Source organism: Staurois parvus, unplaced genomic scaffold (assembly GCF_062004578.1).
Source record: "Staurois parvus isolate SC_StPar_1 unplaced genomic scaffold, SC_StPar_1.0 ptg000349l, whole genome shotgun sequence".
Classification (NCBI taxonomy): domain Eukaryota; kingdom Metazoa; phylum Chordata; class Amphibia; order Anura; family Ranidae; genus Staurois; species Staurois parvus.
This window is the reverse complement of record NW_028318145.1, coordinates 2831564-2858423: the sequence shown is the minus strand read 5'-3', so window position 1 is coordinate 2858423 and position 26860 is coordinate 2831564. Positions and strand designations below refer to the sequence as shown.

The 26860-nt window shown below is 40.3% G+C and overlaps 1 protein-coding gene across 6 annotated transcripts in view; it reads left to right on the top strand.

The window, feature by feature from the left end:
• Positions 1–17795, top strand: part of POGLUT2 (protein O-glucosyltransferase 2) — a 91424-nt gene extending 73629 nt beyond the window's left edge. Inside the window, exons 9-12 of one of the 6 annotated variants that reach the window (XR_016313806.1) lie at positions 1459–1524; positions 6633–6737; positions 15662–15786; positions 15907–17795. Coding sequence is in view for 4 of the 6 variants with exons in the window: in XM_089684519.1 (XP_089540645.1) it covers positions 1459–1524; positions 6633–6737; positions 15717–15749 (204 nt within the window). In the remaining 2 variants the exon portion in view is untranslated. The remainder of the gene's footprint in view (positions 1–1458; positions 1525–6632; positions 6738–15661; positions 15787–15906) is intronic. The other 5 variants (XM_089684519.1, XR_016313807.1, XM_089684520.1 and 2 more) reach the window with 5 other exon arrangements.
• The last annotated feature ends 9065 nt before the right edge of the window (positions 17796–26860 follow it).

Sequence of the window (26860 nt, the reverse complement as noted above, 5' to 3'; positions counted from 1 at the left end):
GGTTAATATGGATTAAAGTGTTACTAAATTATTTTAGTAAATATAAACTGCTAAATACCTTTTCTCATCAGCAGTTAGAGCAGTCTTGTGACTTCAGCAGAGCACTGGTTAAAGCTTGTAGGAGGAGCTTTCTTTCTGTTCTAGGAGGATGTGAAACCTCTGACCCTCTGTCTGAACAGTGCTGATTGGCTCTGTGCTGATCGCATGCACCCTCTCCCCCCAAAAAAACCCTCTCTAGCAATACACACCAAACTGAGCATGTGCATGTGACCATGGGTTCAGTCTGTATCAGGTGATCTTTTGAACAAGAGGAAGGGCAGAAAAGAAAGGGTCAAACAGCCTTTTTACACAATGCAGAGGATTAATCCCTTAGGTTCCACAGTGAGTATAACAAGTATGATTTACTGCATATACAGACTGATTTTACTGTTGTGGGTTTAGTAACACTTTAATGCAGTTTGCACTGCATAATGGCAACTTTGGGTAACCTTACTAATATGTCCAACTGATTGCAAAATCTATGACTCCAACTGATTGCAATCTCTATGTAAGATTATTTTTGTTTCTTGATTTTACTTGATGTTGCTATCACAAAAAAAATAATAATCAGGCATATTAATCTCTATACTACTCCATTTCATGACTGAACAAATCTGTATTTCACAGCTTTGGCCTTCATTAAATGGTAAAAACCTATAGTAAGAGAAATATGGTTATGCTATTGTACCCCTTCTGAAAATACTGTTAATGTACTGTTGTAAAAAAGTTGTTGAAGTGTCTCTGGTGTCATTGAGCCAGAACAAGTAAGCCGCAAAAATCTGAACTCTTGACTTTGAATTGGCAGTGCAAGCAGCATTTTCAGAAGGAGAGTTCAGCAATGGTAGCCTACATATTCTCTATCTACAGATTTCCTTTAAAAGATCACCAGAAATTATTTTATGAGTGACCAACTTTGGAAACCCTGGGGAAAAAGAGTCTTGATGCCATGTTCTCGGTTTTTCTGCACCTTTCTCATGCTTCTCCAGAACAGTAATTATGTTACAGTAATTGCTTTGGCACAGACTTTTCATAATTGTGCCTGTTATTGTGCAATAGCCTGCCACATTATCTCCTCCTTTAATCAAGATTTCATCTATATGATTTTTTACACACCAGCCTGCGTAGTGCATTACAGTAGTTTTATTTTGGTTTATCTCAAGTCCTATCAAGATACCTTGACCTTTGTTCTTCATTTAGCTAAAAAAGGCTAGAATAATATCACAATTTTAGATTAGTTTAACATACTCACTTATGGGTTATCTGTGCACAGTAGTCTAGATAAGATTGATGCGATATGCTGGGTCTTCTGCAATTCTCTAGATTTGATAGATATTCAAAATAAATACAATAAACTATTTGTGCTCCAGGAGAGGAACCGTTAAATAGGCTGACACAATAGTGACTTTTTTTGTTTCTTAGATGAATAATTTGACAAAACATTTAAAGAAGACAGCAAAAGAAAGTTGTCTGGTCAAAGGTGTTTCTGTAAGTTAATCACAAGAAATTGGAAGATTACTTATTAGTTTGCAGTTGATATGATGTAATTAACCTGTAGTATCACAGTAAAAGGGGTGATGGTTATAATGCTAGGCAATCAAAATTTTATGTGTGTGGCCAGCTGAAAGATCTCTCCATTGTTACATACACATGCATGTTTTTATCGTACGTTTTTGCAGTCTGAAGCTTCAGAAAGCCCTTTCTTTTCAAGAACAATATAACAATACAGTGTTGGTCAAAATTTTCCAACCCAGCCAATCCTTGTCTGTCAAAGATCTCCTGAAGCTGATGTTCAAGGCAGAAGCATAACTAGAACCTTTAGGGTCCCAGTGCAAGTAACCTTGAGGGGCCCCCCTAACCCCCAGCTAGCGCCCTTCCCTCTGGGTCCAGGGCACTTCCCCTTTATTACGACCCTAGAGCAGGACCATTTCACATGTTCTGCTGTGGGCCTTCTTCCTGATGTCTTGGGGCCCCCACAGTGGTGGAATGTCATGGCTCTGTCGCAGGTGCAATCTTTGCAACCACTAGGGTCAGTAGTTTTTTAATTTTGTTATTTTATTTTTTGTTGTTTTTTTACCATTGTATTTTTTGTATGTATTTTTTTTTATTATTGTTTACAAATATTTTAGGAGCCCCCTGGGGGATGTGGTGATTATCAGGGGTCTAAACAGACCTCTGATGTTTCACCTTTGAGACAGAAAGGAGATTGAGGACACAACCCTCAATCTCCATCTCTGCAGCCCCAACTGCACATGAATGGACAGGAATAGCGCTGTACAGAGCTTCCCATTCATTCACAAACTGAAGTATAGTAAACTAAGTTATGAATGGATAGAGTCAGTAATCTTTTCTATTCAGAAAAGGAAGGAACCAGTAAATAACATATTTACCAGCCTATTCCCTTCTTTCCATCCTGACACATCCACTGCAGCCGTCGGCAGAAATGGGGAGGGGGGAAGCTGGCAGCATTGCAGGGAGGCAAGTTGGGGTAAGAGGATCACAAAGGGGCTCGCAGGCAGCGGGACCTGGATAGGAGAGGCAGAGGAGGGGCGGCATATAGAGGAACCAGTCCCCTTCATTTTCCCCAGCCAGCCGCTGAATGCCTGCAGTTGTAACAACTGCGACCCCTGTTGGTGCGCCCCTGGTAAATGGTGTCAGACATCTCACAGGCAGCTTAATTGTCATATAGATCCATGAAAAATATCTATGAATGCAGCTAACATCCATGAGTACTGTATGCCTTTGTGGCTAGATATTTAAACTTTATTGTTAAAATTAGTCCTTAATACTAATTAAACCTCCAGAACTGAACACTTTGGTAGCATTTTAAAAAAAAATAAATAGGAGCCTGCAGAGCCCACAGTCCACAATATAAGGATCATATATTATATTTACTTAATGCAGAATGGAGGAATCCCACCTATGGGGGTTATTTACTAAAACTGGAGAGTGCAAAATCTGGTGCAGCTCTGCATAGAAACGAATCAGCTTTCGAGTTTTATTGCCAAAACTTAAGGCTCCATGCTTACTGGGCATTTTAATAAAGCTGGTAACATTAGCTGTGTAAAGTCACGTTTGGTAAAAAAAACCACCCAAAAACACTGGTTTGCCACGTTTTACCACATTTTTCAGCGTTAGAGCAGTTTTACAGCTAAAAAACTCCTCTATAAACCCACTAGTTCTGGATTTTCCAGCCAAAAAACGCCCCTGCCAAAAAACGTTGATTACAGGCTATGTGTGCATGGACACATAGGATAACATGCTGGGGAGTTTACTGGCTGTAGAAAAAAATGTCAAAAGCCAAAAACAGCAGCTGTAAAAACGTCCAGTGTGCATGAGGACTAATTGAGCAAACTGACGTTAGAAGCTGATTGGCAACCATGCACAGCTGAACTAGATTCTGAATGTACTAGATTTAGTAAATCTTCCCCTATGCCTTCAACATACATCCCCATATAAAACCTTTAAATCTTGAAGGTACTTTTCGGCACCCGTTCATTACCCAACCCATTGCATTGCGTGAGCAAAGCTATACATTCCATCAGTCTGTATGTAGCATGTGAACATAGCTTTCATAGTTCTGTCGTTTATTTTGTTACACCTCTCTACTTTGTGTTCAAGGCCATCTCATCTGTCTACTGTTTTGTTTTGCCAAATTTAGTAACTTCATAATCTTCAGAAATGTTGCGTGAGAACGTTTTCCCTCCCTGTTCTTTCTTAAACAGCTTGTCCTGTAGGTCAATGACTCATACTACACCTTTCCTTTATTGGCCATTTGACTTTTTTCCAAAGTTTACACTTCCTAGTGATCATAATACTGCAGCTGTCTTAGTTACCTTAAGAAAAAGTGAAGTAGTTTTTCTTTTAGGCGAGCATCTTTTGTAGAGGTCCAAAGATGGAGGTCATGACCAGTCTTCTTATGTGTAGTAAGTGTCTGTCTCTAGGTTTTATCTGTCGTTCTTGCCACCACCCACAGCACAGAAATCACAGCAAAAATTTTTAAGCCTTTCTGCTCCTCCCTAAAACTAAGACCCTCATTAACCTCACAGGGTAGTTCACTTTCTTTTCAAAATGTAATATTGCAATAAAATGTCATGCTTTTCCTGTTACCTATGGACTTATGTTTTGTGTTATTGGTTTAGTTCAGACATTAAATTTGATTATATTTTTGCTTACTAAGGCTTTTCCAGTTCCTAGCAATGAAATGTTGATCCTTCTAACTTCTTTATGACATCGAAGTAAAATTCATTACCTTGAAATATTTTAATATTTAACGTCATATGTTTATTGCTTTGACCTTCACATTTATAGTACCAAGTCATGAGATATGAAAGGACTGGTTGTTTTGCTGGAAATCAGAACTAAGTAGCAGTAATTACAAGTGTATACTGTACTTTATTACTGTTTAGGTAACAGCAAAGATTATATAATAGGATTTTTGACTTACCAGTAAAATCTCTTACTTGGAGTACAGTAGAGGACATGGGATTTTAGTCTTTAACCATGGGAAAATGCAGCAACCTTAACCCCTTGACGCCGACGTAACACAAATATGCGGCCTCACGGACCTGGGCTTTTTTCCGTGGGGCCGCATATTTGCGTACCTGTCTTTGTGCTGGGAGCGCGCCGCTCGGCGCGCTCCCAGCACCAAGACCGCGGTGTCACTGAGAGCCCCGGGTCCCGTTCTAACGATCGGGACCCGGGACTCCCGATTCCGGGTCACGTGATCACTGTGATAGCCTCTGATTGGCTATCACAGTGATCAATCACTGTGCAGCCCGGCCCCCTTGTTTTCTCTCTCTCTATGAATGGAGAAGAGAGATACATTGTATCTCTCGAACTCCTGACACAGAGAGAGAAAAAAAAGTTTGTAAAAAAAAAAAAAAGATAAATAAATATTAAAAAATAAAATAAAAAATAAAGAAAAATACCTAGATCAAGGTTTGATCTAGTTCAGTACCAGGGTTAGTGTTTGGGTCAAGGTCAGGGTCAAAGGTCAGGGTCAAAGGTCAGGGTCAAGGGCAAAGGTCAGGGTCAAAGGTCAGGATTTAAAAAAAAAAAATTGGTATCAGTGTCAGTTAGTGTTAATGTCAATGTCAGTGACAGTGTGTTTTATATAAAAAAAAAAGACAAAAACAAAATGCGCACTGTTGTTTCTGGACTGTACTACGGGTACAAACAACAAATAACATACACATATATGGTATCGCTGCGATCGTCAAGAACTGGAGAATGTATTTTGAGTTGTTCTTTGGTGGTAGGTTATGGTTGTAACAAGAAGCACACAGTTAAACTTAAAAAAAAGATTTTTTTTACTATTTTGGCCCAGTTTTCCTTTAATAATAAAAAAAAATTAGGAGCTATCCATGACCATTTACCACCAAATGAAAGCCCAATTTGTCCTGAAAAAAACAAGGTATAATCCACCTGGATGTACAAAGTAGTTGTGACGATATGTACGGTTTTACTAACACGTCAACGTTGCAGAATTGTGCTTAGGCATTTAGATTTGTTTTACCCTTAGGCGTGAAGGGGTTAAGGTTATTGGACACAGGCAAAAAAGAAAGTTTCAAGGACATCCCCTATATACCCCCTTCCCCTCTCAGCTAGCCACAGTTTTGTAGCAAGCAATAGGGAAATAAAGAAAGGAAGCTAACTCAGAGACCGTCTGCACAGAATTGATAACAAAAAAAAGAGCACCTTGCAAATAAGTTCAGACAAGAGAATATCCTTGAGGGGTACAAATGGCTGTCTCTGAGGGGATTAAAGAACCAAGTTAGGCCCCACAAAGTCACAGGGGAAAAACCAGAGATAGAGATGTGTACGTCACACTGCACAAATGCTTTAACTAGGGGAATGAAAAGTCAATGATGTCTGAAACAGAAAGACCATGAAGATCTGCCCATTGATGGTACTCAAAGACAGATGCTAATCTAGACCAGGATGAAGGAAGGATGGGATGCTTCCCACCTAGTATTTTCTAGGATGAAATTTCCTGGTCTCATAATGTGACAGACCCAGCTGGGACAGGGGATTACTCACTGATTATGGCCCATGGAGAGACCGGGGATTTTGTCTGCTTCTCCCAGTCAGAGCATGGAAGAGAGCATAGGTCAGCCTCTGATCACATGGAGAGAGCAGATCAGTATGTGATGATAGATAATAATGTGATGAACACTGAGATCGAGGCTTGGATTAATTCTCTGAATAAAGACAATAAAGCTTCCCTTCTGGAGTGCATGGAAAGGGGTAATATTAACCTGGTACAGTTTAATGGTCAGAGGAAATATAGGGCTCTGCTGCGGACTGGGTTGTAGAAGCGCCATATTTCCTCTGACCATTAACCTTTACAAGGCTAATTTCTATTTTAGCAACAGCTGCACTGTGGATATGGGTATTTTTGATTTTTATATTTTTGGTCATTTTGATTTTAATTTTGATTTTATTTGTTATAACACTGGTTTTTGATTTTGCACTACTGCTGTATGTACTATTACATTTAAAGAGACAGCACTATACATATATGTTTATACTGCATATGTTTGCTGAATAGCAAGTCTTTCTTTTGTTTTACTGTTGTTTTTCTCTTATTTTAGGCTTACGCAAAGCTACAGGTGAGCAAACCAAAAATAAGAGAAGGGATGGAAATTGTTGAACAGCCTTCAGATAACTACTTCCCATGCCAATGCCACAGAAATTTGGTGAGCAAAAGACTTGAATTCATATATATATGATGTTGACAACAAAAAAAAGTTCCTATGACACAATTTGAACCACTGTACACATGGCACGTATAGTACTCCCTCTGCTGCCGTCCCTTACATTTTCTAGTAATTCCATCTGAGAGTTGCTGTGTAAAAAGAGATGCTACTACAGCTCCACTGGACACAGCGGAATGAAGATCACATGGTGTCAAACAATCTGATTCATAACAGCTTTGCTTCTCTTCCCGGTAAGCTGTGATTGGCCTGCAATCAAAGTGTAAAAAAAAAAAATCCCTGAACACCCCCCCCAGAGTAATACAATGTTACTATGGTAACATTGCACTACTCCGATGAAAGCATTTTCTTTTAAATAGTAAAACAAAATTAACAATGTTAAAATAAAAATAAAATATTAAATTAATTTTGTAAATTTTTTTAAATTTTTAGTTTTTTAAACTGCTTGCCAACCACCTGTCCACAATGTGCGGGCGAACATCGGCTCTGGGCAAAGCAACGTACCTTTACATCGCTTTCTATTTCCTGGTGTGAGCGCACATGCATGCACCCTCCGCTGCCCCCCCCCCCCCCCGTCGGTCCAGGGAGAGAAGAGAGAACACCGCAGTACATTTTACACACACGTTAGATTAGCACATTTACCCTTTGATCGCCTCTTTTGACCCTTTGACCACCCCATGACCCAGCCAGAGCCGTTAGTACAGTGTCAATATATAGAATTTTTCACTGATCACTGTATTGCTGCCACTAGCGACATCTGATAGCGTCAGGGTTTGTAAGTGCCCTTCACAGCCACAGTCAGGTAGCAGTAAATTGCCCGCACACTAGCACACTCATGCTATATGTCACTGATCACCGCCATTACTAGTATAGTGTTTGTACAGATAAATATATTGATCACGAACAGAACTATACTTGTGCCTCCTTTGTATAGTGTCAGCCCCATTCCTTGTCAGCACTAGCGTTTAGCCCCTCCGCTCTTTTTTACAGAAAGTTTGTACTAATTGATTGTGGGCCAAAGCAATTTATACGCACAACAATACATCTGCCTCCTACCCAAATTCTGCTGTTGCCGAACAATTTGCATGACAACCTATCACAGTTTCTGAATTTAAAACTTTTTTGGGCCTAACCCTCAACATCGCCATGATGAAAGAGAATGAATTGCAGTCATATTGGTCCATATACTCGATTCATCATATGCTCATATTCTCTGCTGTTACATATATGCCCAACATGAAAGAGAAATATATTGGTACGTCACTGGTCTTGGAATGGTTATATCAGGATGATGCCTGCAGCTACAGACATCACCCTGGAATCATTTTTTATAGTTGGCGGTCAGCTTTCATGTAAAAGCAATCTTAGTGGCCAATTAGCTGCTACATCAATTTTACAAGCTTTCTTGGGCTCTCCATAGAACTGATCAGAGACCAGAATGGCTCCAGTCATCTCTATGGTCTAAGAAACCAGAAGCTACGAGCATTTCATCATGTCCGTTTCGCCGGAAATAAACAGCGCCATTTTAAAATTGGGAAAGCATCTGATCACACCAATCTTAATGTGATCAGATTCTTTAAGGGCAGAGGCGAGATCTAGAGTCTAATAGACCCCAGATTTCTCAGAAAAGAGTACCTGTCATTGCCTATTGCTATCACAGGGGATATTTACATTCCCTGTGATAACAGTAAAAGTGATCCAAAAAAAAGAAAGGGACAGTGTAAAAAAATAATAAAATTAAAAAAAAAAAAAAATCTTTCAACTTCCAGATTAGGGCCCCAGCAGTGCTCACTGGAACATTCAGTTTAGAAATCCTTCTGTAACCAATGCCATAAGTATGTTTTGCAACATAAGGTTGTAAAGGTCTTGAGAGAGCTCTTTGCTTTTTCCCATCATGAGATGTTTCTTGTTTTATACCTTGGTAATGGAACACCTTTTTATAGGCCATCAGTTGAGACTGAATCAGCTGATACTAATTTGCACGGACAAGGGGCAGGATTTCTTTCTAATTACTGAAAAATTTCAGCTTGTGTCTTGGCTTTCTGTGCTTTTTTGCACCTCCCTTTCTCTTTTTTTTTAATACCTTTTCAAGGTTTCATTCCATTTTATTACACATAACTTCTACTGAATGTATTTGTTTTGGTTCCTTTGTATGTATGGATTGCATGGGTTGATACCGACATGGTGAAAATTTCATGTCAATAGCACCTTTAGAAATATATTTACCTAGAAAAATGGTGACATGTTCAATACTTATTTTACCCACTGTATTTGCTAAGGGGCATGGTGGGTATTTTGCAGATCTTCCTCGGGGTGTCTACTTTCCAAAAAGGGGTCCTTTTTTTTGGGGGGGGGGTGTTTGACACCTATCACTGTTTGAAACTGTGATAGGTAGTGAGGAAGTGATATGAGGAAATATGCCCTTTGAAATCCTGAAGGTGATCATTGGATTTTGGGGGCCTGTATGTGGATAGTGTCTCACATGTGGTATTGGGAGAAGTAGCAGAATGTGTTTTGGGGTGTTATTTCACATGTACCCACGGCATGCGTGAGCCATATAAAGTGACAACTTTGTGTAAAAGAAAAAAACATTTGTTTTGTCATTTTTCAAATTTTGTGGCTATAAATAAAATCTTCCATGGACTCAACATGCCTCCCAGAAAATTCTTTGGGGTATCTACTTTCCAAAAAGAGGTCATTTGGGGGGGATTTGTACTTCCCTGGCATTTTAGGTCCTCAAGAAATGTGTTAGGCAGTCAGAAAGCTAAAGCTGTGTAAATTCCAATATATACACCATAGTTTGCTATAACTTTCACACAAACCTATTAATATACACGTATTGAGATTTTTTTTTTACCAAAGACATGTAGAATAATACATTTTGGCATAAATTTATGACTAACTTTGATTTTATTGGATAATTTTTATAACCAAAAGTAGAAAATATTGGGGGTTTTTTTCAAAATTTTCAAACTTTTTTCATTTATATCACACAAAAAAAACCCATTGGTGATAAAATACCACCAAAAGAAAGCTGTATTTGTGTGAAAAAAAGGACATAAATTTAGTTTGGGTACAGCTTGCATGACTGTGCAATTTCCAATTGAAATAGCACAGTGTTGATTAGCAAAAAATGGCCTGGTCATGAAGGGGGGTAAATCTTCCAGATTTGATGTAGATATACAAAGTAACATTGCTGCCTTTGTATCTATTCATTCATCTGCAGATCAGAGGGATTGGCTTTGATCTGTATATAATGTCAGTTAAAGCAACCTGACAAGGAAAAAAAAGCTTTTTTAAATAGAAAATTGTTTCTATTTATCCCTTATTAACCCTTAGTTTTCCCTAATAGCCCTATTTAACTCATTTTCTAATTTTTCTCTTCTCCCCTAAACTATTAGTTTCCTGCTCAATTTTTTTTTTATTTCTATTTTTTAACCTTTTTTCATTTTTATTCAATTTGTTTATTTAATATCAAGTTAAAAAGTGCAACATTGAAAAACACAGCTTTATTTAAATGGTAAATAACAACTAATGTGAATGATTTGCACCAGAAACATGTTTAGTGTCATTTCAAAATGGGCAACGTTTAGAACAAAACGTATGCTTTTCATAGTCAGTAACACAATTTTTTAAAACAAATCTTTTTTTGTCTATGGGTTGCAAAAAAATTGAATTAATTTTTCTGAGACAGTATCACCAGAAGAAATTCTTGTTTGTTCTAAAAAAAAACTATATAAAATATGTGTATTACTTCATTATCTTAAGCAATTACACAGTTAATTAAAAATTGCTTTGGTCCATAGGGGATATACGGGTGTGAGAGCTGATTTAATAAATGTATCCATTGTGCAGTAGAGTGGTTTAGGAACTTATTTTTCTGTTTTCAGCTGTGTATAATTTTGATTTCAAGGTGCATGCTCTGGTGCAGCCCACAATCACTGCGTTTTGGCCACTTATTTGAAAGTATGATCATTTGTTGCTGATTACATAGTATACCCCAGATCATTGCTTGCTATATGTAAGTCTTTACACAGTTCCAAATAGTTTACAATTAAAAAGGCACTACACTTTGGATGTTGTGTTCAATAAAAGACAGACAGAAGACAAAACACTAGTCACTATTATTGACTATGGCCTCTCTGGGGATGATCTTTTCCCTATTAATAACTTACCATGCTTTGTTCTACACTTTCTCCTTGTGGAGGAGGCCTTCTTGGTAGAGTCAGGGTTTGCTTCTTGATGTTACATCTTCCAGTAAGAAGAAGCAGCATAATAGTGCTATTAACAAACCTCACTCTAAATCCTGCTAGATTAGCTGCCAGAGGTAGCTGTTTCTTAGATTCATACTGCAAATATACATCTGTGGCTGTAGGCACAGGAGTGCAACACACAAAAGAACAGAGAGGGCGCACCAGCCTAGTGCATTACTTCAGCGGTACCTTCATTTTGTATAAAAAACAGATGTATACTCACAAGTGACATAAAATAAAAGGGACATAAACCATCCAAAGAGGAGGGATGGTCTGGTCCCCTGGACTGGTCCCTCTGAGGGATGGATGATACCAAGGCTGACGAGGTGATCCCCTCTTCTTCAGAGCCAATTCAGAATATTACAAAACTCATGCATTTATAGGAAAGATAGAAAGGTCACATGATGTCCAGTGTCAGCCCCCATCAGTGGATGCGAACTAAATTGGCTCTGAGGTAGTCTACATCTGTTTTTTATACAAAATAAAGGTACCGCTGAGGTAATGTGCTAGACTGGTGTGCCCTCTCTGTTCTTTTGTGTTTTACAGTTATCTATATGGGTTTCCTCAACCTGTTGGTGGGCAGCAAAGCCAGTGCCATGATTGGAACATTTGAGGTCATCTACTAGGCTGTCAGCTCACTTGTGCCAACACACTTCTCTTGAGCGCAGGAGTTTTTTTCTTTGTAGGCACAGGAGTGCCTAGGCTAGGGATAAGCAACCTTTGAGAGGTGGAGATCTACCTGAGCAACATGAAAGAGATTAAAGATCTCCGGGGTTCGACACTTTTTTTTTATTTAAGAAATTCACTAGCAAGGTCTAACTAAATAGTAAATAAAATAATAATACATGCAGCGCTAAAATAAGAAACCTGCTACAACATAAAGAAACATGTGTAATAGACTACTAGTGCTTAGTAGTGATTTATAAGTGTCCTCATAGCATATATGCAGTAGTCCCAATAAACTTGTGCAAGACGTGATGAACTCCGTGCTGTGAAGTGTTTAATAATATGCACTCACCAGAAAGCGCATAAAATGCGCATTTGAGTTGTCAGACCACTCCTGGTCCCAGAAAGGTTGCACCTATATGGATCATCTGGCAAGCTGTCACTCTGTCACTCCTTAACCAGCAGGGGGACTCCCGACATCCAAAGGACCCCACAGAGATAATCCAGGCTTATACCCAGGGCACTTTCATGCAGTATCCACCTTGAGAGAGGGGGGGCTTGACCAAGAAGCCCACCCCAAAGAACACTGATAGTGTAGTATGTTCCAACCAATAGTTCTTTATTAAAGATATAGTATACAGAGTAACTCACAGAGTATCCAGATATAAAGATGGGCGCCGGCCTCCACGAGGTACGGAACGGCGTGACGTCACCGGCTAGGCTCCACCCTGACGCGTTTCGTGCGGACGAGCACGTTATCAAAGGGAGCGAGCACTAGCCGTCACATTGTAACAAAGTGTCATTTCTTATTATGCCAGGCGTATTCTTGTAATGTTGCCAAATGTTATATGCACATTTTCAAAGAATTGCTGATTTTCTTCAGTTGCTCCCAGTTTACGACTGTAGCCTGGTTCCTGGTTAGGAACCAGGCTACAGTCGTAAACTGGGAGCAACTGAAGAAAATCAGCAATTCTTTGAAAATGTGCATATAACATTTGGCAACATTACAAGAATACGCCTGGCATAATAAGAAATGACACTTTGTTACAATGTGACGGCTAGTGCTCGCTCCCTTTGATAACGTGCTCGTCCGCACGAAACGCGTCAGGGTGGAGCCTAGCCGGTGACGTCACGCCGTTCCGTACCTCGTGGAGGCCGGCGCCCATCTTTATATCTGGATACTCTGTGAGTTACTCTGTATACTATATCTTTAATAAAGAACTATTGGTTGGAACATACTACACTATCAGTGTTCTTTGGGGTGGGCTTCTTGGTCAAGCCCCCCCTCTCTCAAGGTGGATACTGCATGAAAGTGCCCTGGGTATAAGCCTGGATTATCTCTGTGGGGTCCTTTGGATGTCGGGAGTCCCCCTGCTGGTTAAGGAGTGACAGAGTGACAGCTTGCCAGATGATCCATATAGGTGCAACCTTTCTGGGACCAGGAGTGGTCTGACAACTCAAATGCGCATTTTATGCGCTTTCTGGTGAGTGCATATTATTAAACACTTCACAGCACGGAGTTCATCACGTCTTGCACAAGTTTATTGGGACTACTGCATATATGCTATGAGGACACTTATAAATCACTACTAAGCACTAGTAGTCTATTACACATGTTTCTTTATGTTGTAGCAGGTTTCTTATTTTAGCGCTGCATGTATTATTATTTTAGTGTGAAGGTTTGAAGTTTGTGCCTTTCATGCCAGCTGCTTGTTACGCATCTCCAAGCGCTCGTTAATTATCCCCTTTTTTCTAAATAGTAAATAAAACTTTGAAAAGTAAAATAAAACAAAAGTGACTGTAAAAATCTAAATTTATCCTACCTTAAAAGTGGACAGTGTCTACCGGATTGGGAGGAGCGATGGTGAGATAAGGCTAGGTTTGCTATATTTCATAGCCTTAAAATGCTGCCATTTGAGTTCATTTTCTGTATAACGATGTACTTAATGGAAATTGTGTTATCTATCTCTTTTCTGTGCAATGTGTTTGCTGTATGCCTATATCACATTGATTGTTATACATGTAAGTACCAAAACACTGTTCTTTTCTTTTCAAAAAATTTCTAATAAAAGCTATTGGAAAGAAAAGTGGATAGTGTCAGGCAGTAGACTGTGTCAGTAGGGCAGTGAACAGTATGTGGACAGTGTCAGTATGATGGTGAACGGTGTGTGGAACTTGTCAGTAGAGCAGTGGATGGTGTAAGTAGGGCAGTGGATGATGTCAGTATGGCAGTGGATGATGTCAGTAGAGCAGTGGATGGTGTAAGTAGGGCAGTGGATGATGTCAGTAGAGCAGTGGATGGTGTTAGTAGGGCAATGGACGGTGTGTGGAGAGTGTAAGTATGGTAGTGGACGGTGTCGGTAGGGCAGTGGATGGTGTAAGTAGGGCAGTGGATGATGTCAGTAGAGCAGTGGATGGTGTCAGCAGGGCAATGGACGGTGTGTGGAGAGTGTAAGTAGGGTAGTGGATGGTGTCGGTAGGGCAGTGGATGGTGTCAGTAGTTTTATATTGGTATTATTTAATTTTTTTATCATTTTTTACAGTATTATTTTTATGCCATTTTTTTAGGAGCCCCGTTGGGGGATTTTGGTGAAATATTAGTGGTCTAAATAGACCCCTGATGTCTCACGTTTGAGGCAGAAAAAAGGACTGAGGACCAATATTCCCCAGTTCCTTTCCCTGCATCCTCAGTCGCACTGAACAGTGAATGAATTGAAACTGCAAAAACACAAACAAAAGAGGGTGCACCAGCCTACTGCATTATCCCATATAAAATTTATTGATAATCAGTATAAAATGTGCTCACAAACCAAGTAGAAATAACAGCGAATCAAGCTGCTATTCCATAGCATGGTGGTTCGTCAGACCCAGATTGCTCCTATGCCAAGGAGAGCACCAACCAGGATCTTAGCAGGCTAAAAAGGAATACTGTGCAGAAAAAGGAGTGCATATGAAGAATCACTTGCAGTCCACCACAATCATGCCCTGGAGGTTTTGGTTTTATTGTGCAATGAATGGGAAGTGCTCTAAGCTGAGTGGCTTCCTGTTCCTTCACATGTTTACTATGCGTCAATTATGAATTGACACAGTCAGTGTTTCTTACATTCAGAAAAAGGAGCCATTGACACATTTTACCAACCCCTTCCCTGCTCATGACACATCCCCTGCAGCAGCTAGTGGGAAAGGTGAGGAGGGAACCTGGCAGTGATGCAGGAGGGGAGTGGGTCAACGGAGCACATTGGGGGGGGGGGGAGCCGGGCAACACCAGGAAGTGGAACCTGGAGAGGTGGGGCAGCGGGGCCAGCATTTAGTGGAACCGATGGCGGTATTTTCCTCCCTGCAGCAGCTGAGTGTCAGTGGAAGGGAGAGGAGGAGAAGCGGGCCCGCATTCAGCTGCGGCAGGGAGGAAAATACAGCCATCAGGTTCAGGGGTCAACAACGGTGGGATGCAATCTACCCACAGCCCGCTACTATCGACGGTTGCCGAGTCCGGCCTAGGCGCACTCACATACCAGAGGTGCTCTAAACTTTTTCTGGAGTAATTACAGAGGACAGGTAAATCTTTCAGGGTACTGCTTAGATAAAATTGTAATTTCTAGATGTTCCCTAAAACATATTAAACTTTAATGTTTTGAGTTAATTCCGCTTTAAGTTGATGTAATAACAATGCAACAAAAGTTGGTTTTAAAGGCTGCACTGCAAATTCATTAAAGTGTACGTAAACCCTAACAATGAACAGTTTGTCCCTTTTGGTCTGTTAAATATATAGTTTAATAAGTTTTGCTATATTTGTTTAATAACTGAAAAAAAAACCTGTTGGTCCTGCCAGAAGTCCAGCACTGCCCTGTGTACTCTGCAGTCTTACCTCAAGTAATGACGTCAGGAAGTGTGTTGGGGTTACAGAACACCTCACCCCTATGTTACGTAGAAAAGGAGAAGGGGAGGTAGTAGGTAGTTGCAATACACCTCTGATCTGCTCCTCCATAGATACAGAACAGTGAGTGAGTGTTGTCACGCCATGACTGAAAGTGTGTTACTACAGGATCACCAGGTGAAAATAAAGAAAAAAACTTGAAAAAGAAAAGAAATGCAGCCACCACATCTACAGACTGGTAAGCTGCAATGTATTACATTTTGGTTTTGGGTTGAAATACATTTTAATATATCATAGCAAAATATTATGTTAATATATTGAGATACTTATATATTAAATACATCTTTTTCTCTTTCAGGTGAAAGATGAGCTTTGACTTTGATGATCTTATGATTTTACAGAATTGGACCCCTTTATTACACAGTGTGATGTAAATTATCTGAGATTTTTTAATAAAATATAGTTATTGCTACTTTTTAATGCTTGTATTTTAATATTAAAATAATTTTTAAATTGATACAAACAGAGCTCTAATAAATGTTTGTCTTTTTCTATACCCTGTTTTGAACTGTAATTTCTCACTGGAAAATTTGTCTTTTTGGAATTAACATGACATTCATGAGTTGAATCACTCATAAAAAGTTTATTTTTTGCAGGCTGTGATGAAGTGGAAAGTTTAAAGGGTTATTTTAGGCAGAAGTGATATTGTAGTTAGTAGATTGACTCTATTAATCTAAGTCACCTGCTGGCTTCCTATTTCTGCTGGGGACTCCATTGGTAAGATAATCCTGACATTTTTTCCCTAGAAAATCAAATAATTATTGGGAGACAATACCACCAAAAGAATTCCTTGATGCCCCATAAAACAATACATAAAATGTATCACTGTGTTATCAGAAATAATGAGTACATAATTGCACAATCAATAGGCCCATAGTTCAAATCTGAAAAAAAATAGTTGATGGTTTAAAGTAGAAGGAAAAGATAAATTATATAGTATACCTAATTTAAAATGTGGCCTTCCCATTGTCCACACACATTTTTGCATTCATTGTTACTGTGTAGGGCAAACAACGGGGCTGAATTGCCTAGAGCAGTGACATCACCTGTCCTCTGGTGTTCAGTGCTCTCGATGTGGTCGCATGGGGAAGGAGTTCCCTCTAAGGGCTCATGTACACTGCAGCTGATAAACTCACATTTAGGAGCTGTTCAGCATTTTTTTCAGTGATCCCTGAACTCACCCTAATGTTTTCCTATGTGTCCATGTATACATCTTCGTTTACAGTCATTTACAGGCAGTTGAGTTTACAGTCGTTTTTTTGAACACAGAAAACTTGCATTTAGGAGTAGATTTTTATCACCGTTTCAAATGCCAAACGTGGCTAATCACGTTTATAAGCATTTGCAAAATTGTTTTTAACTCATTTCCAGATGCTGTCCAGAGCCTTTTTTCATCATGAAAAATGCATTTTCCCGATACTCAAATGGACTTGGCACGCCATACTTTGTGGTTTCGCATGAAAGAAAATATGTTAGACACAGCTGCAATAATTTCTGCACAGAAATGAGCTAGAACACATCCAAACCCCCCCCCCCCAAAAAAAAAGGCAGCTAATCTCAACAAATACTGCTCTCTCTGCTTATGCTCTCTCTATCACTCTCAAAATGTCTGAAATAGTTAATTTTCTTACTATTTTTCAGTGCTTTCTGGGCATTTTGGAAGGTATCCTGAGATTATCTTTAAAAAAACACTTCTAAACTCAAACACGCATAAACGGGGTATGCAAACGTGTCTAAACAGATGTTTTTTAACCTACGTTTTCCAGCAGTCAGTTTCCATCCTTCAGAAGTGTCCCATGTACATGGGGCCTTACAAGCTGCAGCAGCCACACATTACCACAGAGGAGCTGGAGCTTTGCTGTAATCTGACTGAATAGAAAAACTGAAGAAAACAGGCATTTACAGAAGTATGTTAAAAATGTATGAAAAATGGGGAGGCAACATTTTAAAGTAGGTTTATTCATTAGACTTTCCTTTAACTTTAAATTACAGTATACCTGCAATATGTGTTTATTTTGAATCCTAACTTGTGTTTTCTCAAAGACTAGCAAATCTCCTGTGTAAATCCTCTGTGTCCCTTTTTCCTTCTTTAACAAGCTGATCACCTAATACAATGTGTTCTCTGTTTTTCCATGTGTCAGCATCTAGGAGAAATGAGCACAAAAATACAGAAATTTACAAACCAAATCTAAATTTGTTGTTTTGTGTGAAATGTGTAATCTGCAAAAAAGTAAATGGATTTGTATGTGCAGCACTCTGAAGATGTACAGACAAAATAAGATAGGATGATTCATTGCTTTTCAGGGTGTTCTCACTCTTATAAAAGGTTGACAAATAAGCAAGAATTAGATGTTTGAAGAGCTAATGAAAGAGAGTTACTGGGGAGAAAGAGGTCCTGCATTTTTGTACCCTTCTGTAGTTTAGCATGCTAGATTTCTCACATTGTATTTGATGCCCAACTCTAGCCAAAAACCTTTTCCTATTTTTGTGTAGAATTATCCTTAGGTTTTAATTGTTTCCTATGGCTCCACTGGTGAAACTCCCTGTCCATGTTACTGAGATACAAAGGAAGGGGTAATCGGGGACAGAGTTAACAATATGAACATAATATACAATAAAAATACAAGCAAGAAAGAACATTTTCGCTAGAATATGTTTTCAAGCAACTCTACAGGAAAAAAAAAAATACCATCCGTTATACACAGGTGCAGAAGTCTTTAAGTTCCCACCCCTCTGACGACCAGAGCTTCTACACTTTCTGGTACTATGGAAACTTGCCAGATCCCGTTTGTCATACAGTTTGAACTTGTAATGGGTTCCTGAGCCAGCCCAATGTAAATCTGGCACTACATTTATTGAGTGCTCATTCACACAAGTGTGCTGCAGAAACACCTTTAAGTGGTACTTAACTAATTTCAGCAACCTTTCCTTTTTTGTTCCTCCCCTTGCCTCTTACACAAATGGGAAAAAGTGTATTTTTAAAAATTATTTTTTGTAACATTTTTACCTTTTTGTACCTTTTAGTGCTGCAGGGCAGCACTTTCTGTGCCACAGTCTAGGCTGGGCCTACTACCTCCTGGAATTGCTAAGTCACAGCTGTGGGCGAGGCTGACTCACCTGGTGCACACTGGGCCTTTTGCTCTCTCTCTTACTCTTCTTTTTCCTCTGGACTCTCTGGTGTACACGCTCGCTAATGCCCGGAACTAGGCAGGGCCGCATTCATGTAACACCAACATTATGGTGGTACCTTGACTTAGAAGCGATCTGTACAGCCCGGTGTCTCTGTATCATAACCTGAAGCTGTCATACAGGTGCCTCCTGGTCCCACTATACATACAGAGAAGGAAATAAGTATTTAATCCCCTGCTGATTTTTAATGTTTCCCAGTCACAAAGAAATGATCAGTCTAAAAATCGAATGGTAGGTGTATTGTAACACTGAGAGCCAGAATAGCAACAAAAAATTCAAAAGAAATGCATGTCTAACAAATTATGCACTGATTTGCATGTTCAGGAGGGAAATAAGTATTTGATCCCCTTCGCAAAGCATGACTTAGTACTTGGTGGCAAATCCCTTGTTGGCAATCACAGAGGTCAGACGTTTCCTGTAGTTGGCCGCCAGGTTTGCACACATCTCAGGAGGGATTTTGGCCCACTCCTCTTGGCAGATCCTCTCCAAGTCATTAAGGTTTGGTGGCTGACATTTAACAACTTGAACTTTCAGCTCCCTCCACAGATTTTCAATTGGATTAAGTTCTGGAGGCTGGCTAGGCCACTCCAGGACCTTAATGTGCTTCTTATTGAGCCACTCCTTTGTTGCCTTGGCCGTGTGTTTTGGGTCATTGTCATGCTGGAATACCCATCCACGACCCATTTTCAATGCCCTGGCTGAGGGAAGAAGGTTCTCACCCAATATTTGACGATACATTGCCCTGTCCATCGTCCCTTTGATGAGGTGCAGTTGTCCTGTCCCCTTAGCAGAAAAACACCCCCAAAGCAGAATGTTTCCACCACCATGTTTGACAGTTGGGGTGGTGTTCTTTGGGTCATTGGCAGCATTCCACCTCCAAACATGGCGAGTTGAGTTGATGCCAAAGAAAGCACATTTTGGTCTCATCTGACCACAACAGTTTCAACCAGTCCTCCTCTGCATCATTCAGATATTCAGTGGCAAACTTCAGACGGGCCTGAACATGTGCTTTCTTGAACAGAGGGACCTTGCAGGCACTGCAGGATTTCAATCCTTGTTGGCGTAGTGTGTTACCAATTGTTTTCTTGGTGACTGGTCCCAGCTGTCTGGAGATCATTGACAAGATCCTCACGTGTAGTTCTGGGATGATTCCTCACTGTTCTCATGATCATTGACACTCCATGAGGTGAGATCTTGCATGGTGCACCAGACCTAGGGAGACTGACATTTGTTTTATGTTTCTTCCATTTGCGAATGATTGCACCAACTGTTGTCACCTTCTCACCAAGTTGCTTGGCGATAGTTTGGTAGCCCAGTCCAGCCTTGTGTAGGTCTACAATCTTATCCCTGACATCCTTGGACAGCTCTTTGGTCTTTGCCAAGGTGAAGAGTTTGGAATCTGAATGTTTGATTGCTCCATTGGACAAGTGTCTTTTATACAGGTAACAAAATAAGATTAGCAGCACCCCCTTTAAGAGACTGCTTCTAATCTCAGCTTGTTACCTGTATGAAAGACATCTGGTAGCCAGAAATCCTGCTGAATGATGGGGGATCAAATACTTACTTCCTTCATGAACATGCAAATCAGTGCATAATTTGTTACACATGCATTTCTTTTGAATTTTGTGTTGCTATTCTGTCTACAATACAGCTACCATTCGATTTTTAGACTGATCATTTCTTTGTGAGTGGGCAAACATTCAAAATCAGCAGGGGATCAAATACTTATTTCCTTCACTGTACACCTGCTCAGGATGCAAGATTTTGAAGGATACACCACAGAGCAGTGTCCCCTTCCACCAGTCCAGCTTGACTCTGCCACCTCTCTCCCATGGAAAAACCCGTTTTCCGGCCGGGCACCCACAGAGATCCCATGCACATGCATAATTAACTCTTCTCTCTTCTGTACCATACGGCTAGGTCCCTACGGTCTCCACCATGTGGGTCTGGTCCTGGTTGCTGCAGCACGACTGATTGGGAGGTAGGCTATGAACCACTCCTCTCACTATACATGAGACTGGTCACCCCTGCCGGTACCGCTCTTCCTCTGTCTGGCTGTCATATAACCCTTGTTTTGTACTTATTGCCCCTAGCAACGGCATGTCACCACTTCTCCCCATGTGAGTGCATTACATGTTCCATATGCCATTGCCACCATGCACCCCTTTAAGTAGCTTCAGACCAGGCATGACAAAAGTTTTAATGCTTTACTTAAATAACTTCACAATTACAGCCAACAGAACAGCAACAGACTTTCTCTAACCTAGTCCCTAACTCAGGCATGTGAGTTGCCCCAAGATACCTGTACAGGCAAGAGTCCATACAAAGAGTCCACAGTGGCAGATCTCCAGACCTGGTGTTCTTCAGAGAAGACTGCAGGTCCCAGCAATCCCCCTCCATGGTGGATGTGACAGCAGGAAGGCTTGATCCCTGAGGTGGACCTGCCCCCCCCTTCTCTCTTCTCTTTAAGCAGCTGGAGATTACATGCTATGGCTTGTCTGTGTCTTCTCTCCCATGCAGACTGTCTGACTGTGCAGAGCCCTCCCCCCTTTTATTATCAGCACAGGAAGAGAGACAGAGCTGGTTAACTGTTTTCCTCCCAGCTGAGGCAGCAGCTGTTGCACCTTTTTAACCTGCTTACACACCTATTCTAGGAAGTAGTGTGTTACTAAGTGTACATGCACCACCAGATTCAGCACATGCTCAATCGCTGCAACTGTCTAGTGCAGCCTTTCTCAAACAGGGTGTCCAGGCACCCTGAGGTGCCTTGAAGTTTCTTCAGGGGTGCCTTGGCAAAATGTCTAAAAATTGCCCAAAACGTTTCTACAACCCAGTGGGTGTAACAAGCCTGCCATTTAGTTACACAAAGCCACAGGTTTTTATTGTGCACCATTGTGACCTAGCCACTGGCGTTCTGACAACCAATGACATCATCAGTTGATAAGGAGGATGTTAGCTGCCTGCACAGCATCATAGTTTTACCATCCCCTGCCCCTCTCCATCAGTGCTGAGGTCACATTAGCTCAGTGATGGATAAAAACTGATGGAGAAGAGAAACAATGGAATACTACTCAGTACCAGTGTGCAAAACGTGTATTTGCTTTGGAAGAATAAATCACCTCCAATGTTAGGTGTTCTACTTGTGTGGATGTTGCTGCATTATATAAAACGATTAGAATAGGTTTTTGCATCATAGAATGGGGTGTCCTTTTAAAATTATGGACATTCTGGAGGCACCCCATTTTAGAATGGTGTGCCTCAAGACTGTCCTTAATTTTAAAGGGTGCCTCAGGACCGTCCATAATATTAAAGGGTGCCTTGATTGAGAAAAGGTTGGGAAACACTGATCTAGTGCATCTACACATGCTTGGGGGTTTCATGCACAGAAATGCCACAGGCCGATATATACCATATACCAAAAAATTTTAGTATTTGTGCGCATGCCCAGAAATCCCCTATGCATGCACAGATGTGCCACCAATCTCTGTCAGGTCTCAAATACCTGGCAGAGACTGGCAGTGCATCTGTGCATGCACCATATTTTGAAAGATGGCAGCACAGAAAAGGGGCGCAGGAAGGGGATTGACATAGCATGAAGTTCCGCTTTGGGTGTATTAGTGCAGCACAGAGTTATTCATACAGGATAGCATCCCAAACACCTTTCCAGCGCACCTCGGTTATAGCATACGGTAACACACTACCATGTGTTGTACTACTGAAAAAGTTGCAGGAGCAGTTTGTGGTCCGTTGTGATATTAGGCAGCTTATCCAAATAAATGGGGCGCCTCAACAAATTGCACTAATAAGGGCTGGTGTGAATGGGCTAGTATTAGCAAATCAAGCAAATCAAATACAATGGAAGTTGGTAATATTTTTGTTACCTTTTGGATAGGAACATTTTTTCGTTTGAAAAAGAAAGCCACTATTCCATTTATTTCACTGTTGTTCGAGTTAACTTTCCAGGTTCTGTCAGGAACATTATTTAGCCATTAAACTGACAATTTATTGTAGCTTTGAGGCAAATAATACTACTTTACCCATGTGCTTTAAAAGTGTAATTGCCACAATTTTGTATTTAAAAAAAATTAAAAACTGTGTGGAATTAGCTCAGCAGCGGGTTGTGCATGACTCCCTGGATGAGTTTACAGCCAAGTGAAAAGGCACAGCAGACAACAGGATCTTGGTGAAATACAAGTGTGGTCTATTTATAAAGTGTGTGTGCTCAAAGTACAGACATCAAAATAGGAAAATATGTATCCTCTTCTATTGTGTTCAATAAAAATATTGCACCACAAAATAGCAAAATAAAACCAAAAACAGAAAATAAACCCTTGCCACGTTGGGTGGCTAACTGCAAAAGATTGGAACCTAAATGCCTATCCTGGAGCAACCTACTTCTACCCAGGCACCTTACTGTTGCACAGAATAAATCATTGTCCTTAGTTACACAGACTTGTGGCCCTTACACACGATAAGAAAATTGTATTAACATTTCAGTGTAAGGAACGATCATCCGATTATCTGATCATTAGTATAGCACTTTCGACAGCAGATTCCGACTTTTCGGATGGCAAAAACTGAGGGTGCAAGCTAGAACATTTTTATTGTACATGAACTCAACACCGGATTTTCATTTAATGTGTACAGTAATTGTATGGAAATAATCAAATAGAGAAAACAGGCATGATCAGAAGCATAGAACGACATTTCTACTACGATAGTATGTGCCTATATTTTCATAAATATGTCTTTGTCGGCCAATAATTTTCTTACAAGTCAATACCATTCCAGCTACATCATGATACGCACTTTCGTGGAAAATCCAATTTTCTTATAGTGTGTACTAGGCTTTAAAGTGGTTCTAAAGGCTGAAGATTTTTTTACCTTTATGCATGCTCTGCATGAAAGTAAAAAACCTTAATTGGGCAGCTCCCCCCTCAGCCTTCCTTGTACTCCCGATCCAGCTCTCAGAATTCTGGGTTGAATAAAAAAAAAAGCATGTACCCACCTCAAGCTTCAGCACTACTTGCCCATCACAGCTGTGCAGATTTTAAATGTGACAGTGGCTGTGGGGGAGAAGAACCCCCATCTACTGTCGGGGGGTGAGGGGGACTGCTGCATAATAACGTGTTACATGTAACACCCTAAATAAAGGTATAGCATGTAACATGTTGCTAAAACTGAATATTTCCTTTATCATCCTCTTACTGGAACTCAAGTCAGCTTTACAGGCTTCAACAAAACTAACTGAAGCTTGCTAAAGGCTTAAAAATACTTTGCAAAGGTCAGCTGTAAATACCGCTTACGCTGTGCAAGGCCTACATTTTTCACAACCCAAAAAACAGTTGAGACACAAGCAGATGTTATATTGGCTAAAGCATCACAAGATTTCATAGAAGGCATGGCTATTCACAAAACCGATGTCTGGAAGTAAATGCACAGCCAGATTTACAAAGCTTACCTTGTACATTGCACTTTGCATCCAGGGCTGAATACTGAATTGTTTTTCCCATAGGAAAATGAGTGCTTGGGCCCTAGCTATTGTGTCCATTATCAAATGGAATGCTTCAGACTGAATCTATCTCTTAAAGTTAGCATAAATCCTGTTCTTAAAGATTGAAAAGCATCTTTTACCATTGATTGAGGGCATTTTTGCCTCTTGAGAAGAGATGAATTTTTTAAAATGTATCTCTTACAACCATACCTAAAGAAATGAGATGAAAATGTAATTCTGTCTTAGAATCAATGCAATAAATAGTTTATATCAATACAGTGAATTAGTGTTTGGCATGGCCTTGACAACTTTATAATGGTACCCAGTAAAGGATCAAGTTATACAAACATTCACATGCTCAGTGCTATCCAGATATCATTTCTATCAATGTGATAATGGCGGATGACAGCATATTATTATTATACAGGATTTATATAGCGCCAACGGTTTGCTCAGCGCTTTACATTATAGTGGGAGACAATACAGTAACAAAAGTTCAATACAAGAGGGATTTGAGGGCCCTGCTCCTTGGAGCTTAAAATCTAGGAGGGAGGGGTGAATGGTACAATAGGTAATAACTGTGGGGGATGGAGTGGTTGGAAGAGTAGAGGATTCCAGTATTAGCAGAGGGCGGGATAGGCTTCCCTGAAGAGATAGGTTTTCAGTGATCACCTAAAAGTAAGTAGAGAAGGCGATAGTCTGATAGATTGGAGTAGGGAGTTCCAGAGGATGGGTGACGCCCTGGAGAAGTCTTGGAGACGAGCATGGGAGGAGGAGATAAGGAAGCTAGAGAGTAGGAGGTCTTGCGAGGAGCAGAGAGTACGGTTTGGGTGATATTAGGAGACAAGATCGGTTATGTAATTGGGGGCAGAGTTATAAATGGCTTTATATGTCATTGTTAGTGTTTTGAATATTATCCGTTGGGCAACTGGGAGCCAGTGGAGGGATTGGCAGAGAGGGGTGGCAGATACAGAGCGGTTAGTAAGGTGGATGAGTCTGGCAGCAGCGTTCATGATAGACTGGAGTAGGGATAGCCTGCGAAGAGGTAGGCCAATGAGGAGGGAGTTACAATAGTCGAGGCATGATATGACAAGGGAGTGAATGAGTTGTTTAGTGGTTTCCGGGGTTAGGAACGGTCGTATCTTGGAGATGTTGTGGAGGTGAAGTCTACATGATTTTGTCAGTGATTGGATCTGGGGCTGGAAGGACAGATGGGAGTCTAGGATTACACCTAGTACCCTGGCATGAGGGGATGGACTGATGATTGTGTTATCAATATTTATGGTGAAGTTAGTGGAGGGGGCAGGGGCTGGGGGGAATACTAGGAGCTTAGTTTTGGAAATATGCTGTTTCAACTGTGTTAGCAACGCCTGAAAATCTGATCAAATAGGACAGTATATCTTCAGAAGAACCTTTAATACAGAACATCAGTCTCTTCATAGGTGGGAAGACAGCATTTCCAGGCTCTGCCTAAACAAAGAGCAAACACCACCTAATAGACTTTCAAGCACGCGTTTAGTTTGACTGCACAGTCTCCATAGTTTCCCAAGAATTAGGTAGTATGAAACCTTACTTAAACAGTCAATTCACTTTTGCCACTTTTTCCATCTCAGCAACCTATAGACATAAAAAATATGGTCACACCCACAAGACACAACATTGTGTTGTTTGTTGTTGCTTCAAGGGTAACTCCACTTTTGTGGGAAAAAAAATAGCAAATAATAATATAGCGTATACAATTGTGACTCAAGTCATATTGTATATTGAATGTTAATAAAAATTACCTTTCCTTTTCAATCTGCAGCATTTTAATTTTCTTTAAAATGCAATGCAAAAAGGCTACATGGAGGCGTTCTGTACACAGATTGTGTGTGGAATGCCCCCCAGAAATGTCATTTCCTGCTTGAGTAATTGGCTTACTGATTTTCCCAGAAGTCTGTACTAAGATACAAGTCAGATTTTTGGCATCCCTTGCAACAAAAATTTAAATTTTTGGTGAGATACTTCCAAAGGGAAATCACATCTAAAGGGATGCAGACCTTGCCATTTCCTCATTAGAGCCCTGCAAAGGTGAAAATTATAAAATAACTGCCATACAGATTCACTCTACACATGGACACAGACATACAAACAAATATTTCTTCAGAATAACAAAAGGTTGGAATCTGCAACAAGTTTGTTAAAATCCCTGCAATGTACATTGATCACCCAAACGAGAATGTTTTTTTTTCCTCAGCAAAAGTGGTGTTACTCTTTCTTGTTTTATAAGGGACACGGGATTCAAAGACATTTGGGCCATACTGCCACCTGAAGGAGTATCTGCCACCGGCAAACAAAAATCAGTGACCAGCCTGGCCTAATCCCTGATACTTCCAGCATGTCTATATTTTTGCTAATCTTCTAGGAGAATGGATGATTTTTCTCCACTGAGAAAAGTTTAACCATTGGGTGCCAGTACGATTCCTTTTTTCTGCTGATTTCCATGGAAAAGGTCAAAATGTTAAGAAATTGAGTGCTACGTCACTGGGTGGAGTGACATATAGGCACGCACACTGTGTTCTGTTCCTGC